This window comes from Oncorhynchus masou, chromosome 18 (genome assembly GCF_036934945.1).
Source record: "Oncorhynchus masou masou isolate Uvic2021 chromosome 18, UVic_Omas_1.1, whole genome shotgun sequence".
NCBI classification, from domain to species: domain Eukaryota; kingdom Metazoa; phylum Chordata; class Actinopteri; order Salmoniformes; family Salmonidae; genus Oncorhynchus; species Oncorhynchus masou.
The window spans coordinates 14,745,010-14,764,485 of NC_088229.1; the positions used below are offsets into that span (position 1 = coordinate 14,745,010).

At 42.3% G+C, this 19,476-nt stretch overlaps 1 protein-coding gene and 1 pseudogene across 3 annotated transcripts in view; one reads left to right on the top strand and one right to left on the bottom strand.

The window, feature by feature from the left end:
• LOC135504021 (formin-like protein 3) overlaps positions 1-5,116 on the top strand; it is a 99,298-nt gene extending 94,182 nt beyond the window's left edge. For 2 of the 3 annotated variants that reach the window (XM_064922269.1, XM_064922268.1), the window contains one exon: positions 2,925-5,116. In XM_064922269.1, the coding sequence (XP_064778341.1) occupies positions 2,925-2,989 (65 nt within the window). In that variant the 3' untranslated portion in view covers positions 2,990-5,116. Of the gene's footprint in view, positions 1-435; positions 484-2,924 lie in introns of all 3 variants that reach the window. The other variant, XM_064922270.1, reaches the window with a different exon arrangement.
• A 382-nt stretch (positions 5,117-5,498) lies between these two features.
• LOC135559295 (low-density lipoprotein receptor-related protein 1-like) overlaps positions 5,499-19,476 on the bottom strand; it is a 222,746-nt pseudogene continuing 208,768 nt past the window's right edge.

A 19,476-nucleotide genomic window follows, 5' to 3' on the forward strand; every position in this document is an offset into this window, starting at 1 on the left:
TTCTGTATCCCTCAAAACACCTCTACCTGAATTACCAGGGTAGATGTCAGACAGCCAAACCTCTTTGGATTACTGAACCTACAAAGACTTTCAAAAGCTAATGTTAAAATGTGAATATGTAATGTTTACTACCACGAAATATAATTACATGGTCAATATGAAGTTGCATCTAGCATAACAGCATGGGCATGGAAAGCTACAATACCGGTATGTAGATACTGTATGTTTATTTTCTATCAGGTTTTATACTTTTTTAAATTTATTTTTCATAAATCTTAAAAGTACAGTATAGTAATTAAGAGGTTTGGCTACAACTGCTAACAATGCCTTGTTGTCCCTTGAAACTAACTAACATGGATGGTTTGGTTTCCCCTCTAACCTGTTAAGAACCTTTCCTCAACCTCTACTCTGTATTCATTCTACCCCTCTGAACAGCTGAACAGAAGATTTATGACAGTATATGCCACTTCTAAATTCTGCAGGGTAAGAAAGGCAGCCTGAAGCCTGTTTGCTTGGCCCTGGCCATGCTTGTCCTGTGTGCTGCGGCCTGCGGACATGCTGTGTGCTGCTAGCTACACAGTCTATGGTGCTGCTACAGTGATGTCAGCTGCTTCAGCCAGGCCTGTGCTTCAGATGCAAACAGGAACATGCTTTACTCTACAGCAAAGCATTCAGATATGCTTTACAACAGCCAGGACTGCTTTACTGCACAACAATCGGATATGCTTTTACATCAGCCACAGCAAAGCAGTCAGATATGCTTTTACAACAGCTAGGTCTACTTTTCTGCACCACAGCCCAAAAATGGAGCTTAATATTTATATAACTGGATACATCCCCTAGAATACACTGTAAGTTCATGTCAGGTAATTTTCTTTTCCATCAACCTTACCTCTCAGGAAAACAGTGGCAGCGGTTGTAGGGGGATTGAAATTTAAAGGGTCTATTAGCAGTTGCTATACACATTTTTGGACTTAATTACATGTTATATAATTATATGTACCCATTGATTCTTGAAGAATATACACTATATATACAAACGTATGTGGTCAGCCCTTCGAATGAATGGATTTGGCTATTTCAGCCACCCCCGCGCTGACAGGTGCATAGAATCCAGCACACATACATACAATCTCCATAGACAAACATTGTCTCAGTGACTTTCAACCTGGCACCGTCATAGGATGCCTCCTTTCCAACAAACCAGTCCGCCACATAATCTGCCCTGCTCGAGCAGCCCCAGTCAACTGTAAGTGCTGTTATTGTGAAGTGGAAACGTCTAAGGGCAACAACTGCTCAGCTTCGAAGTGGTAGTCCACACAAGATCACAGAATGGGACCACAGAGTGCTTACAGTCGGCCTGCACAGAGCCCTGACCTCAACCCCATCGAACACCTTTGGGATGAATTGAAAGGCCGACTGTGAGCCAGGACTAATCGCCCAACATCAGTACCCGACCTCACTAATGCTCGTGGCCCTGTAGCAATGTTCCAATGTTCCCTGTAGCGATCTAGTGGAAAGCCTTCCCAGAAGGGTGGAGGCTGGTATAGCAGCAATGTTCTGACATCTAGTGGAAAGCTTTCCCAGAAGGATGGAGGCTGTTATAGCAGCAATGTTCTTACATCTAGTGGAAAGCCTTCCCAGAAGAGTGGAGGCTTTTATAGCAGCAAATGGGGGACCAACTCCATATTAATGTCCATGATTTTGGAATGAGATATTCTACAAGCAGGTGTCAAATTACTCTTGGTCATGTAGTGTAACTTAGAAATGCCTCATGAGCTTAGCTCAACTGTCTTACTCCATCACAAACTTGTTTTAAATGTAAACAAACATTATATAGCTTCAAAACATGGTCACCTATCCTTTATATATAATGGATGGTCCGTCCTTGCATTAGTAGCTCTGTTTATGAACTTAGAGTGATTATATTTCTCCAGCCCATCCCTCAACATATTACCGAAACAAGTGCAGTGAAAACACTTTGTCATTATTTCTATTGCTGATTGCCACTTTAAGGTAGTTTCCGATTGAGGCAAAATATGCACCGCTGGATGCAGACTCCGTGCACGCGAGAACATTGCCTTTTTGAATTTAAATTGCGCTATAGTACGGATCTTCCATGCTACAAATTGAATCTACATTCATGAAAGTCTTTCCTTCTACTCAGGTCCCTCCGTCATCACCACCTCACCTCTCATCTTCCATGTTGCATGCTGTGTCCAGCGTTCTGTCCATCCACCACTTACCAGTCTGTCACCTGTTGATGGCATGTCTCAATGTTGTGTTTGTCCCTGGTAACTGTGACTTGCGGTGTGCTGAAAAGCTTGTTGGTCAACCAGCTCTGTTGAGGCCCCTGCACATATCCACACACACACAGACATGTTCAGACATAATGGACATTTATTCAGACAAATGGATAGAAACATTGGCAACACTACTTGAACACTCCATTTTAAGGGCTACATAACACTGTCATAATCATGATGGTATAGACATTTAAGGAGTCATTTTAGAGACGACAGGTTAGATGACTTGTATGAATATTAGCTTCTCTATAGCACGGTACCTCACAGAGCTTGTTGTCTACAACTGTGATACATTGTTGACATAGTGGTTTGTTTAAATAACTAAACCTCCATAGCCTTGGATTGAAAAATCTATATTTCTCTGTTAGTTTTAAGTTGACAGTGAAAGCGATCATTCTCTTTTTAGTTAACATATACCCACATTCAATTGGCTACCCATTTGAGAACATATAAGTAAAATTGAACAATTCTAAACATATTTGCTGAAATATTCTGTTAGGATAAGCAGTGCAAATATAGGTTCCTTAATCAACAACCGCAAACCTGAGCATGACACCACTGTACCAGAGTTTGACTTCCCAGTTAACCTGTGTGACCCCCTCTCTCACCCACTCACAGATCTCCGCAGCCAGCCTTTTCTGCGGCACGACACGCTGATCCGGAGCGGCTGGAAGAGACCCTAAACAAACCACTCGTTCTTCCTCCCTTATCATCCCTTCCTTTTATAACCCCCCCACCCCCCTCCTCCTGTGTCCCGGTGGTCTCACCCACCCGAGGCTGCACAGAGACTAAAAGGTGGACAGGACCGAACCAATGGCCCTTGTTTTACAGGGGTATTTATTTATTTATGGAGATCCTTTATGGACACTGTCTCTCAACAAGCAGGTATAACTATAGTATCACCGACATAGCCTACCCTCCTCTCCCACTGCAAACACACACCGCACACATGCACACACACAGATAATATTAAGAACAGGACTGGGCAGAAAGAGTCCAAAGAAGAAGAGTATAGTGGTGAGTTGAGCCCTTAAAGGGGCGGCTCACCTCATACAAGCAGGAAGGAAGGACACTTCAACTGCATAAGGTGGACATGGAACCACAAGTGCCTGCTAATGTGGATCTTATTTCCATGAACCTCGATTTCCTCAGATTGTGCAATCCAAGCAAGATTGAGACTGGGAGACAGTCAGTCAAGTCACTTGGATAAATGACAGCATATGTTGACTCTACTGCTGGGATTTCCACTTCAAAGAGAACTGGGTTGTGTTCATAAGGCACCAAACGGAAGAAAACAGAATGAAACAGGGAGGGACTACCTGGACCAATAAGAATCGTCATTTTGGTTGTGTGCCCTACCTAATGAATAGGACTCAGGGTTTTGCCTTCACGTGATGTCTCTGTCCACCGATGTCAAAAAGGACTGAAGATGATTGTTATATCGGTGGAGTCTTTTCTGGACAAGCTAGCCAAACCAAACGTCCTCTACTCTTGTGTCTTATTTCTTATTGTGCTAAAAAAAGTGCCTTTTTGACAGTATTATTTGTATGTGACTCAGCCATAATGTGTATCTTTAAATTCTTTTTTTGTTAGATTGTATTTTGTATTGCCTTTGTATGATAACATTTAAATACTGTAAAAAAAAAATCTGAATCTCAGCTTTAATCACTAACATATCTAAAGGTTGCTTCTCAGTGCTATAATATAAATGAGCGTAGGCCAAGTGTCTTCCGAAACGTTAAGAGTGGGTTAAAACTTCAATGTTTTTGCTGTCTATTACTTCTTCATCTTTATCACCTACTACAGTACAATTACCACTTCAGTCGTACCATTTCATTACGACTTAATTACCACTTAAGTCTTAAACAATCCCAAGTTTAAACTGAATTATTTCAAACCACTGAATAAGAACCATAAGGAATATGACCTTGCTCAGAAGTTGAAAGCAACAGTTGGTCTGAATGTTATGTAACTGACAAGACTTTCTTGCTTAGCAAGTGATGAACGTATGATGATGTTTCTAAACTGACTGTTTAGCTTACTTGCATTTGTTGGTGGGTAAAGAATGCATTCCTATGAGTCTAACCATGTTCTCAATGCTTGTTCTCTTTGCTTACAGTTTTAGAACCGCAATGATGACCAATTTTGTTTTAGAACCGTAATGATGACCTTAATAGCCATCGAGTAAGCAGAATGATTGTGCACGCTGAGACTATCTGTGTTTCAATATGGCTTTTCCTCAAAAGGGACCGCCCATATTTACACTACTTACATTACCTTGTTGTACGAGACACGACTCTTATAGCAGATATTTCTATACACATTTACAAATCAATGAATAGAAGAAGCCTTGTACTTTTGGGTCAGAAGGATAAAATTAAATAGTGTCTGGCATTTGATGTATGTTATCTTAAATATGACTGCACTTCCCCCTTAATAAACAAAATGACAATGTGACCCAAATTTAAACATATCTTCTTTCTCTCTCTCTTTCGGTCTCTCCCCTTTCTCTCCTTTCTCTCTTGGTCTCTCTCCTTTCTCTCTTGGTCTCTCCCCTTTCTCTCTTGGTGTCTCTCGCTTCATCTCTCTTTCAGTCTCACTCTCGGTTCTCTAGCTGTCTTTATATTTTGGTCGCTTTCTCTCTCCTTTCTGTCTTGGTCTCTCTCCTTTCTGTCTTGGTCTCTCTCCCTTCTCTCTTGGTCTCTCTCCCTTCTCTCTTGGTCTCTCTCCCTTCTCTCTTGGTCTCTCTCCCTTCTCTCTTGGTCTCTCTCCCTTCTCTCTTGGTCTCTCTCCCTTCTCTCTTGGTCTCTCTCTCTCTCTCTTCTCTCTCTCTCTCTCTCTCTCTCTCTCTCTCTCTCTCTCTCTCTCTCTCTCTCTCTCTCTCTCTCTCTCTCTCTCTCTCTCTCTCTCTCTCTCTCTCTCTCTCTCTCTCTCTCTCTCTCTCTCTCTCTCTCTCTCTCTCTCTCTCTCTCTCTCTCTCTCTCTCTCTCTCTCTCTCTCTCTCTCTCTCTCTCTCTCTCTCTCTCTCTCTCTCTCTCTCTCTCTCTCTCTCTCTCTCTCTCTCTCTCTCTCTCTCTCTCTCTCTCTCTCTCTCTCTCTCTCTCTCTCTCTCTCTCTCTCTCTCTCTCTCTCTCTCTCTCTCTCTCTCTCTCTCTCTCTCTCTCTCTCTCCAAATGAAGATCAGAGCCACCATGTGTTTGTACTATAAAATCCATTTAATTTCTTCTATCAAAAGAAATGAAATCATAACCAACTGAAATAGAGCAACAAAAATCCATGTGTAGGGTTTTGTTTTGCTGAAATATTTGTCAAAATATTTAAACAGCTTGTACCTAATTTACATTGTTCAAATAAAAATGTAACAGAGCAGAAATTGAATTAAAATCCAATGAATGATGAATCGTGTTAATAACAAAAGATGGTTAAGCCAGAGTGGTTTGCTATTGGGTTTGTATGTGTGTGTGTGTATTGTGAGTTCCATGCAGTGTAAACTGTAACAGATATGACAGATATGGTTAATCAGATATGGTTAGAAGCAGCATGGTCAGCAGCACACGATTGGCTGAGACTGAGATTGGACCAATGACAGACAGGCAGGCAGGCAAACAGACATAGACAGACAGTTCTATCAGAGCAACAGACCGACAAGATTACAGACAGGGCTGACAGGGATGGCTAGTCAGAAAAGCCGACAGACAGCCGAGCCTACAGACAGACAGACAGACAGACAGACAGACAGATAGGTAAGGGATAATCAACGAGGGGCTATGCGTTCCTTGGAAAATAGTGCACAACGTGGAAGGTGTGTTCCACGACACGTTAGCGGAGTGGAATTGACCTTCCATGGAGTTGCATTCTTTTCCAGAGAACGCATTGAGCGCTGAGTTGAGTATCCCTTTTATACCATAGCTATAAATGAACATAATTGCCTCTAGATACGTGTTCATTTGCCAGTAGAAATGTGATAACATGCACTGAAGAAGTTAGCAAGTTTACTAGCTAGCTAGATACAGTAGTTGCCATGGTAATCAAACAGACTTGCTAGTTTAGCTAACCAAACCATCATCCTAGCTTGCTATTATAAATTCAACAATACCAATAATGTTTTTCATTCGAATTTTGCTTTCAAAAGCAGCAATAAAAAAAAATAGAACATAAGAATGAACTTCATAGCCTTTGAATTATACTGTGCGTTATAGGGAAATAATGCACGCTCTAGAATGCCCTTCAAGCCAATCAGAAATGAGTATTCAACAATGCCATAGCATAACTAGCGTTAGCAGCAAGGCAGAGGGGATGCTAATCAGGAGCCTAACAATCCTAAACTCCTGAGGAATGCACTTACAATGAGCAGAAACTGAAATTACATAGGCATGATGTAATTATTACAAACATTTAAAACACATAACATTGTTGTTTTAAAATTTCCCCCATGAAACAACTGGCTCTCTGGCCTCTCCTGAAAGTATGTTTACAATCACAGACAAAGACAAAAGCATCGTCAGCTTGTTGTTTTATCGTAAATGGTTTGTTTCAGCCATGGCAGGCGTTCACAGAGTCTTGCTTGTTGCTAAAACTGCCAATCACCAGGCTGACAGTTTACAGTAGAAATTGTACTAAACAGTCACTGAGATGGTCCCTCTGGGCCCCAATATGCATCCTCTCACATCAAGGCCCCCTACACACATTCTGGGTTACCCCAAAACATGTCCTCTCATACCCCAATGGCCTCAGTTACTTCCACCCCCTGAATCTTCATCCTGGAATGTTTGCTTTAATACAATCATCTTCCTCCAACACATCACACACTCCATTACCTTCATTCATTAAGCACATTTAGCAGGGCAATTATAAAAGACTAAAAAAGAAAACGAGCTAAAACATAATACAGACAGACTATTATTTCATGTTTGTGTTCCTGGGTATATTTTGAAGACACTTTGTTAATAGGTTTATATATATATACAGTACAAGTCAAAAGTTTGGGCACACCTACTCATTCAAGGCTTTTTCTTTATTTTAACTATTTTCTACATTGTAGAATAATAGTGAAGCCATCAACACTATGAAATAACACATATAGAATCATGTAGTAACCAAAAAGGTGTTAAAGAAATCAAAATATATGTTATATTTGAGTTCCTTTAAAGTAGCCACCCTTTTCCTCGATGACAGCTTTGCACACACTCTTGGTATTCTCTCAACCAGCTTCACCTGGAATGCTTTTCCAACAGCCTTGAAGGAGTTCCCACATATGCTGAGCAATTGTTGGCTGCTTTTCCTTCACTCTGTGGTCCAAGTCATCCCAAACCATTTCAATTGAGTTGAGGTTGGGTGATTGTGGAGGCCAGGTCATCTGATGCAGTACTCCATCACTCTCCTTCTTAAAATAGCCCTTACACAGCCTGGAGCTGTGTTGGATCATTGTTCTGTTGAAAAACAAATGATATACCCCCTAAGGGCAAACCAGATGGGATGCTGTATCGTAGCAGAATGCCGTGGTGGCTATGCTGGTTAAGTGTGCCTTGAATTCTAAATAAATCACAGACAGCAAAGTGACCCCACACCATCACAACTCCTCCTCCATGATGCACAGTGGGAACCACACATGCGGAAATCATACATTCACCTACTCCGCGTCTCACAAAGACATGGTGGTTGGAACCAAAAATCTAAAATTTGGAGTCATCAAACAAAATACAGATTTCCACCAGTCTAATGTCCATTGCTTGTGTTTCTTGGCCCAAGCAAGTCTCTTCATATTGGTGTCCTTTAGTAGTGGTTTCTTTGCAACAATTTGACCATGAAGGCCTGACTCACGCAGTCTCCTCTGAACAGTTGATATTGAGATGTGTCTATTACTTGAACTCTGTGAAGCATTTATTTGTGCTGCAATCTGAGGTGCAGTTAACTCTAATGAACCTTTCCTCTGCAGCAGAGGTAACTCTGGGTCTTCCTTTCCTGTGGCAGTCCTCATGAGAGCCAGTTTCATCATAGCGCTTGATGGTTTTTGCAACAGCACTTGAAGAAACCTTCAAAGTTCTTGAAACTTTGCAGATTGACTGACCTTCATGTCTTAAAGTAATGATGGACTGTTGTTTCTCTTTGCTTATTTGAGCTGTTCTTGCCATAATACGGACTTGGTCTTTTACCAAATAGGGCTATCTTCTGTATACCACCTCTAACTTGTCACAACACAACTGATTGGCTCAAACGCAAGAAGGAAATACATTTCACAAATTAACTTTTAACAAGGCACACCTGTCAATTGAAATACATTCCAGGTGACTACATCATGAAGCTGGTTGAGAGAATGCCAAGAGTGTGCATCAAGACTGTCATCAACGCAAAGGGTGGCTACTTTGAAGAATCTCAAATATAAAATATATTTTGATTTGTTTAACACTTTTTTGGTTACTACATGAATCCATATGTGTTATTTCATTGTTTTGATGTCTCGCAATTATTACACAATGTAGAAAATAGTAAAAATAAAGAAAAACCCTTGAATGAATAGGTGCGTCCAAACTTTTGACTGGTACTGTATATGTGTATAAATATACACTATATATACAAAAGTATGTGGACAGCCTTTCAATTAGTCGATTCAACTATTTCAGCCACACCTGTCGTTGACAGGTGTATAAAATCATTCTAGACGATTCTGTGCTTCCAACTTCGTGGCAACAGTTTGGGGAAGGCCCTTTCCTGTTTCAGTATGGCAATGCCCATGTGCACAAAGCGAAGTCCATACAGAAAACGTTTGTCGAGATTGGTGTGGAAGAACTTGACTGGCCTGCACAGAGCCATGACCTCAACCCCATCGAACACCTTTGGGATGAATTGGAATGCCGACTGCGAGCCAGGCCTAATCGCCCAACGTCACTAGTGCTCTTTTGGCTGAATGGAAGCAAGTCCCAGCAGCAATGTTCTAACATCGAGTGGAAAGCCTTCCCAGAAGAGTGGAGACTGTTATAGGGAGGACCAATTCCATATTAATGCCCATGATTTTCGAATTAGATGTGTGTGTATATATATATATATATACATACATATATACATATACACACACACACACACTCTTTTAGTCTTCTGTGCAAGGAGAAAAAAGACAATCACTTGGAACATAGTTGTCAACAGAATGGACATTAGTATTTGTGATGCTGACTTACTCTGCCATGTGGTTCCTGTTCCAGTTCCAGAACACAGTTACAGAGCACTTTTAGTTCCAACAGCCGTGTTCTCATTCTACACCATTCTATTGATATACTGTACACTTCAAGCAGTAGAGATAGATGGCACAGAAAGTAACACATAAACCAAACCAGCGTCAATTGGCATTCAGAACGGACTACTGACTATTAAACTTTACATCCTCTTTTCTCCACGTCTTTCACAAACAAACTTCTCTGAAATAGAACAATGTTTTTTCACTACACAATTCATACAAAGTGAACTAACTGCTGTTTGTTTTTCTCTACACCTTTACATAGAGGTAGTGGCTATATGGATCAAGGGGTGAAGGGGGAGAGACAGTAGCAAGGGGGGGAGGAAGGTGAGCAAAATAAAACGAGTTGAATTAAAAAAATCTATGAAATGGTTCCTCCTTTTTCTGATTAGGCAAATTTTCCTTTTTCTCAAAAGAACAAAAAATAATACTGCAATCACATAGAAAAGTAGTCCTTCGATGTATACATTTTATACAGTGTTCTCTCTCTCTCTCTCTCTTCCTTTTGATGCTTTTCTTGATTGGTAAAAGGCATGTGGGCGTGGTCCAGATGTGGCTCGGGCGTGCCTGACCCCTGACCTCTATGCCAGCGGGTCACTCATGTCCTCGTCCTCCCCATCGTCCACCTGTGAGAGTAACTCTTTCTTCTCGTCAGTACTAGCCAAGGAGTTGCGGCTGTTGTGGGCTCCCATGTACAGGGTGGCGTACACTGGGTTGGTGAAGTTGGTGGGCTGCAGGGATGAAAATAATGAAAGAATGGTTGGACAAAGAGCACACGAGGGTCCTAAATTTGGTTTCATTGCAGAGTATTATGGAGTGCAGAAAAAAGATTTAAAAAGGTACACTCAGCGAAAGTCTACCAACGAGCAGCACCACAGATATTGATATGAGCGAGATACAAGACTTGGCTCTCACACAGTATCCGTGCAGCTGCACGGGTTCACATCAGGCCTTTACAATGTGGTAGCCACGGGACCAAAACAGAGGAGAAGTTGAGCCTCACGCTTCAACACTCAGTTGTTGTGGAAATTGACCCACTGTGCTGTTTACTTTCTGCATCTACGGCATATCGCTGAGTCTACCTTTAATGTGTCAATGACAAAATAATAACTATGAGCTAACAAGTGCTGCAGTGTTAAAACAAGTAAACTGAGTTTTAAAACAAGTATATAAACAAGTAACCTGAGATTTAAAACAAGTATAAAAACAAATAACCTGAGTGTTAAAATAAGTGTTTAAGTGTTTAGGATCAGTCAAATGTGAATATACACCAGTTTATTAGGTACACCCCCCCCTTCACAAAAATGTACAGACAGTGGCTTGCTTTATAACGCAGGCAGACAGGCATCGAGGCACTCAGTTACTGCTCGATTGAAAGTGAGAATGGGCAAGACGAGTGACCTAACCAACTTTGAGTGTAGTACTGCATGATTGTCGGTGTCAGGGGCCGGCCTCCTGGGCTTTTCACGCACAAAAGTATCTAGGGTTCACCGAGTATGTTGCAACAAACAAAAAACATCCAGTCAGCGACAGTCGTGTGGGCGAAAACAGCTCGTTGATGAGAGAATGGCAAGAATCATGCAAGCTAACAGGTGGGTCACAAACAAATAACAGCGCAGTACAACAGTGGTGTGCAGAACAGCATCTTGGAACAAACAACTCGGACACTTGAGGACTGGAAAAATATTGCCTGGTATGACGAATCCTGGTTCCTGTTGCATCATGCTGATGGCAGAGCCATTCTGCCTGGTGTCAATGGTACAGGCTGGTGGCAAAGGTGTGGGGAATGTTTTCCTGGCAACATTTCCATTCCCCTGAGAATTCAGGCTGTTCTGGAGGCAAAGGAGGGTCTGACCCGGTAGTAGATGTATGTATACCTAATGAACATGTGACTGGGTGTAAGAGTATGTGTATGTGATACCTTATCTGGGTCTAAAGCGAAGTCTGAATCCAGGAGTTGCCCAGCATCGTCGTCTGGCTCCCCTTCGTAGATCTTATAGGCTGGGTTCCCTATCTCCACGTTCATGGCCCCGTTGGTCATCCTGTGGTGCTGAAATCCCTTAGCACTGCGCGCACACACACACACACAGTTTGTGTCCTCTCAACACTTCAACATTAGTAGAGACGTAGCCACAACACAGGAACACACACTGAAAGTGCTGAGAGCCTTGGTTCAAGCCACTGACAGGAAAGAAAAATCCAGCATACAGCAAACCATCACACCACCAGCTACATGTACAGTACATTAAAACGTTTCCACATAGTCAAGGCAACACAGAACCCTGGTAAATTGACAAATCAAATGAGCTTTTTTCAAAAGTCCATTTGGACACATACAGTGTATAATGCTGGATTTTACACAATGCAAATGTTCCACTTCTACGATGCAGGCACAGAAGCATCACTGTAATATATGTAGACAGGGAAAGGTATGGGTGTGTAGGGAAGAACCAGTCAATCTGTCAATAGCCCTCTGTGTTCCTGGGTGGGAAACCCTGTACTAAACAGGAGAAAGCAGGCAGGGACAGACAGACAGACTCTACTACAGAAAGGCCAGCAAAATGGAGGACTGTCACTGAACCCACAGACAAGATGGTGGCTTAGATGAGGCTTTGGGGAGAGGGAGGAGAAGGGGGGAGGGTCTGGGGGGGAGACGTGTTACATGTGACCCTATTAAGTTACCGAGAATGTCGGGAGCGTTTGCCCAGCCATACCGACCTGGGGGACAGGAAAGAGGTGGTTATCCACAAAAGAGAGAGAGAGATTATAATATATACATATATATATACAGTGGGGAGAACAAGTATTTGATACACTGCCGATGTTGCAGGTTTTCCTACTTACAAAGCATGTAGAGGTCTGTAATTTTTATCATAGGTACACTTCAACTGTGAGAGACGGAAGCAGAACTTAATATTTGGTACAGAAACCTGCAATTACAGAGATCATATGTTTCCTGTAGTTCTTGACCAGGTTTGCACAAACTGCAGCAGGGGTTTTGGCCCATTCCTCCATACAGACCTTCTCCAGATCCTTCATGTTTCGGGGCTGTCGCTGGGCAATACGGACTTTCAGCTCCCTCCAAAGATTTTCTATTGGGTTCAGGTCTGGAGACTGGCTAAGCACCTCCAGGACCTTGAGATGCTTCTTACGGAGCCACTCCTTAGTTGCCCTGGCTGTGTGTTTCGGGTCGTTGTCATGCTGGAAGACCCAGCCACGACCTATCTTCAATGCTCTTACTGAGGGAAGGAGGTTGTTGGCCAAGATCCCGTGATACATGGCTCCATCCATCCTCCCCTCAATACGATGCAGTCGTCCTGTCCCCTTTGTAGAAAAGCATCCCCAAAGAATGATGTTTCCACCTCCATGCTTCACGGTTGGGATGGTGTTCTTGGGGTTGTACTCATCCTTCTTCTTCCTCCAAACACGGCGAGTGGAGTTTAGACAAAAAAACACTATTTTTGTCTCATCAGACCACATGACCTTCTCCCATTCCTACTCTAGATCATCCAGATGGTCATTGGCAAACTTCAGACGGGCCTGGACATGCGCTGGCTTGAGCAGGGGGACCTTGCGTGCGCTGCAGGATTTTAATCCATGACGGCGTAGTGTGTTACTAATGGTTTTCTTTGAGACTGTGGTCCCAACTCTCTTCAGGTCATTGACCAGGTCCTGCCGTGTAGTTCTGGGCTGATCCCTCACCTTCCTCATGATCATTGATGCCCCACAAGGTGAGATCTTGCATGGAGCCCCAGACCGAGGGTGATTGACCGTCATCTTGAACTTCTTCCATTTTCTAATAATTGCGCCAACAGTTGTTGCCTTCTCACCAAGCTGCTTGCCTATTGTCCTGTAGCACATCCCAGCCTTGTGCAGGTCTACAATTTTATCCCTGATGTCCTTACACAGCTCTCTGGTCTTGGCCATTGTGGAGAGGTTGGAATCTGTTTGATTGAGTGTGTGGACAGGTGTCTTTTATACAGGTAACGAATTCAAACAGGTGCAGTTAATACAGGTAATGAGTGGAGAACAGGAGGGCTTCTGAAAGAAAAACTAACAGGTCTGTGTGAGCCGGAATTCTTACTGGTTGGTAGCTGATCAAATACTTATGTCATGCAATAAAATGCTAATTAATTACTTAAAAATCATACAATGTGATTTTCTGGATTTTTGTTTTAGATTCCGTCTCTCACAGTTGAAATGTACCTATGATATACAATTACAGACCTCTGCATGCTTTGTAAGTAGGAAAACCTGCAAAATTGGCAGTGTATCAAATACTTGTTCTCCCCACAGTATGTATATTATCTATATATGTATATATAGAGAGAGAGAGAAAGAGAGAGAGATGGTGGGAGGTACAGATGAGGTGTAAAATACATTTGAGTTTGACTGAATGAGTGTGACCTCTCACACCCAGTCTCAACACAAAGGTTGTCTACTCTACTCACCCACGCATTCTCCTCTTGTACCACAAGATGGCGCCGACAACCAGCAGCGCCAGTAATAACAGCAGCAGCACTGGGATGATTGTGGAGGCAGAACCTGCAGAGAGAGCAACATGCCCATCAATGAGAAATATGCAACACCGACCAATGAGCTCAGAGTACAAACAGTTTATAACATGTATTGTGTTATAATCTGTAGTTATAAAATGTATTTCACTGACACTGTAAAGAGACTATAAAGTAACTAAAGTAACTTACTTCCACTGGATTCAGGAGAGTCCACAGGAGAGGCAGTGACTTCACATCGATACCCCCTCCACCCTATAGAACACCTAAATACACATCACACAGGTTACACCTAAATACACATCACACAGGTTACACCTAAATACACACCACACAGGAGAGGCAGTGACTTCACATCGATACCCCCTCCACCCTATAGAACACCTAAATACACATCACACAGGTTACACCTAAATACACATCACACAGGTTACACCTAAATACACATCACACAGGTTACACCTAAATACACATCACACAGGTTACACCTAAATACACATCACACAGGTTACACCTAAATACACATCACACAGGTTACACCTAAATACACATCACACAGGAGAGGCAGTGACTTCACATCGATACCCCCTCCACCCTATAGAACACCTAAATACACATCACACAGGTTACACCTAAATACACATCACACAGGAGAGGCAGTGACTTCACATCGATACCCCTCCACCCTATAGAACACCTAAATACACATCACACAGGTTACACCTAAATACACACCACACAGGAGAGGCAGTGACTTCACATCGATACCCCCTCCACCCTATAGAACACCTAAATACACATCACACAGGTTACACCTAAATACACATCACACAGGAGAGGCAGTGACTTCACATCGATACCCCCTCCACCCTATAGAACACCTAAATACACATCACACAGGTTACACCTAAATACACACCACACAGGAGAGGCAGTGACTTCACATCGATACCCCCTCCACCCTATAGAACACCTAAATACACATCACACAGGTTACACCTAAATACACATCACACAGGTTACACCTAAATACACATCACACAGGTTACACCTAAATACACATCACACAGGTTACACCTAAATACACATCACACAGGTTACACCTAAATACACATCACACAGGAGAGGCAGTGACTTCACATCGATACCCCCTCCACCCTATAGAACACCTAAATACACATCACACAGGTTACACCTAAATACACATCACACAGGTTACACCTAAATACACATCACACAGGTTACACCTAAATACACATCACACAGGTTACACCTAAATACACATCACACAGGAGAGGCAGTGACTTCACATCGATACCCTCTCCACCTTATAGAGCACCTAAACACACATCACACAGGTTACACCTAAATACACACCACACAGGTTACACCTAAATACACATCACACAGGTTACACCTAAATACACATCACACAGGTTACACCTAAATACACACCACACAGGTTACACCTAAATACACATCACACAGGTTACACCTAAATACACACCACACAGATTACACCTAAATACACATCACACAGGTTACACCTAAATACACACCACACAGGTTACACCTAAATACACATCACACAAGTTACACCTAAATACACATCAAAAAGGTTACACCTAAATACACATCACACAGGTTACACCTAAATACACACCACACAGGTTACACCTAAATACACATCACACAGGTTACACCTAAATACACATCACACAGAAGAGGCAGTGACTTCACATCGATACCCCCTCCACCCTTTAGAACACCTAAATACACACCACACAGGTTACACCTAAATACACACCACACAGGTTACACCTAAATACACACCACACAGGAGAGGCAGTGACTTCACATCGATACCCCCTCCACCCTATAGAACACCTAAATACACATCACACAGGTTACACCTAAATACACACCACACAGGTTACACCTAAATACACATCACACAGGTTACACCTAAATACACACCACACAGGTTACACCTAAATACACACCACACAGGTTACACCTAAATACACACCACACAGGTTACACCTAAATACACACCACACAGGAGAGGCAGTGACTTCACATCGATACCCCCTCCACCCTATAGAACACCTAAATACACATCACACAGGTTACACCTAAATACACATCACACAGGTTACACCTAAATACACACCACACAGGTTACACCTAAATACACATCACACAGGTTGTACCTAAATACACACCACATATGAGCTTGAGTGTGTGTGGGTGTACATCTGAGTGATTGGGGTCATATTCTTACTTGCACTGGGGCAGTAGTGTGCCTGGTTCGATAGAGCAGAGTCCATTGGTGCAGAAATCTAGACAGGTGTAGCAGCTGGGCTGGGTACGACCGTTAGGACAGCTGGACATAGACAGGTACACAGAGACAGAGAGACAGACAGAGACAGAGAGAGAGAGACAACCAACGGAACTAGATTGAATCTTTACAGGATAACACCAGGATAAATGCGTGTGTGTGTGTGTGAGTGAGTGTGAATGGACTGAACAATGTGTGTGTGTGTATGTATGTTTGCGTGTGTTCTGTATATGTAGTGTGTATGACCCCTACCTGCACATGACCTCTCCTGAGGCTTTGGGCACACACTTGCCGTTGGGTCCACAGTACTCACACTTGTCCAGCTCACAGAGTTGTCCATGGAACTGAGGGGTACAGCGACACAGCTTGGTGGCATTGGCCGTCTGCAGACACATGGCCTCGTTCTCACAGTAACCCTCACATGTACCTGGAAGGGTGATGAGAAGATAGAGCTATAGGGAAACGGGGCTTACAGTCAGTTCCTCACAGAGGACGACTCTCCTTCTTTCCAACCATTTCTGATTAGGGATTAAGTATTACATTACAAAGTGGATTGACAAAATTATTATGTTATAATACAGGAACTATAGATTTAGTTAGTCTGTTAATACAGGAACTATAGATTTAGTTACTCTGTTATAATACAGGAACTATAGATTTAGTTACTCTGTCATAATACAGGAACTATAGATTTAGTTACTCTGTTATAATACAGGAACTATAGATTTAGTTACTCTGTCATAATACAGGAACTATAGATTTAGTTACTCTGTTATAATACAGGAACTATAGATTTAGTTACTCTGTCATAATACAGGAACTATAGATTTAGTTAGTCTGTTAATACAGGAACTATAGATTTAGTTACTCTGTTATAATACAGGAAGTATAGATTTAGTTACTCTGTCATAATACAGGAACTATAGATTTAGTTACTCTGTTATAATACAGGAAGTATAGATTTAGTTACTCTGTCATAATACAGGAACTATAGATTTAGTTACTCTGTTATAATACAGGAACTATAGATTTAGTTACTCTGTCATAATACAGGAACTATAGATTTAGTTAGTCTGTCATAATACAGGAACTATAGATTTAGTTACTCTGTTAATACAGGAAATATAGATTTAGTTACTCTGTCATAATACAGGAACTATAGATTTAGTTACTCTGTCATAATACAGGAACTATAGATTTAGTTACTCTGTTATAATACAGGAACTATAGATTTAGTTAGTCTGTTAATACAGGAACTATAGATTTAGTTACTCTGTTATAATACAGGAAGTATAGATTTAGTTAAACTGTTACACAGATCAATCAATCAATCAATCAATCAATCAATCAATCAAATGTATTTATAAAGCCCTTCTTACATCAGCCGATGTCACAAAGTGCTGTACAGAAACCCAGCCTAAAACCCCAAACAGCAAGCAATGCAGATGTAGAAGCCCGGTGGCTAAGAAAAACTCCCTAGAAAGGCAGGAACCTAGGAAGAAACCTAGAGAGGAACCAGGTTCTGAGGGGTGGCCAGTCCTCTTCTGGCTGTGCCCGGGTGGAGATTATTTACAGTACATGGCCAAGATGTTCAAGAGGTTGGCATTGTTGCTTAAATCATCCTTTATTAACCCATTATAAACTACACACTCACTGTATTGACACTGGTCTCCCAGATACTCAGGCGGACAGCGGCATGTGGGCTGGTTGCCCTGGGATACAGTGCAGTTGCCTCCATTATGACAGTAGTCCTGACAGGTGTGGAGTTTACACTGGGGCCCCGTGAAGCCCTTCAGACAACGGCAGGTAGGGGACCCTGGGAACAAAGGGTCATGTTAAATAAGAACAAAAATCTAAATAAAATGGGCCCAATTCAAATTTAGGAAATCAACGCACTTCTCAGTAGTTGGTGTTCAGACTTACCTAATGCAGGCGCGTAGTGTGCTCTACAGGTGTGTCTACCTTGCATACACTGAATAAATGTAATTCAACCACTGAAAACCGTCCCACTTGCTGGCCAACAGATTTTCTTGTGGTTTTCATTCAATAGGGTTTTCAGTACATTTATCTTAAGCCATCCCTTTAAATACACTGTACCTGTCATGCCTTGGTCTTAGTATTTTGTGTTTTAGTTTATTAGTTAGTCAGACCAGGGTGTGACATGGGGTTATTATGTATTGTATGTTTGTATTGGGGTTTGTAGTGTTTGGGTTGGTAGTTGATTAGGGGTGTGTGTGTGTGTTAATTAGGTTGGCTGCCTGAGGCGGTTCTCAATCAGGGTCAGGTGCTTCTCGTTGTCGCTGATTGGGAACCGTATTTAGGTAGCCTGTTTTTCGCTTTGCAATTCGTGGGTGATTGTTCCTGTCTCTGTGTTAGTTTTCACCGGACAGTTGCGGTCACTTTTGGATTTTCGTTTTTTCTTGTATTGGAAGAGAAAAGAACGAGCGCCATTCTCCTTGCGGAGATGGTGCTAAATACATCATCACGGTCGATCCCTGGGATTGGGCTGGCTAACACGATTCGTTTTGCTTGGAAGGAAAAGGAGTTGGAGCCGTTAGGACGAGAATCTTTTGGAAGAATTATATTGATGGGGATTCTAAAGCTGACGGTGAAGGACGTGTTTTGTTTCCAAGGCAACTCGTTGGAGGGAGCATACGACGTCGCGCTATATACTGAAGAAAAGCATGATGATATCCTTAGAAGGGCAAGAGCAGTGGGAGGTGAGAGGCCGATGTGCCACTATGAAATATCAAGTCTGGCGAAGAATAACTTTAGGGTTGTAACTGTTAACATGTACAACCCTTACGTTAAGGATGAAGAGGTGAGGGCTTTTCTGGGGAGATACATGGATAACGTTTCCTCAGCTAGGCACCTCAAAGACTCCCTTGGGTTTTGGAATGGGAGGAGAGGTTTCCAGGCCCTCCTCAGGGAGGACCCAAAGGGACATGGTGGATACCTTCATCCTCCTGCTATGTTCTCCCTTGGGGCTGACAGGGGACTTTGTTTTATGCACGTCAGCCCCCATTTTGCAGGCGCTGTATGGCCTATGGACACATTTTCGCCTCGTGCAGCATGAGAAAATGCAGA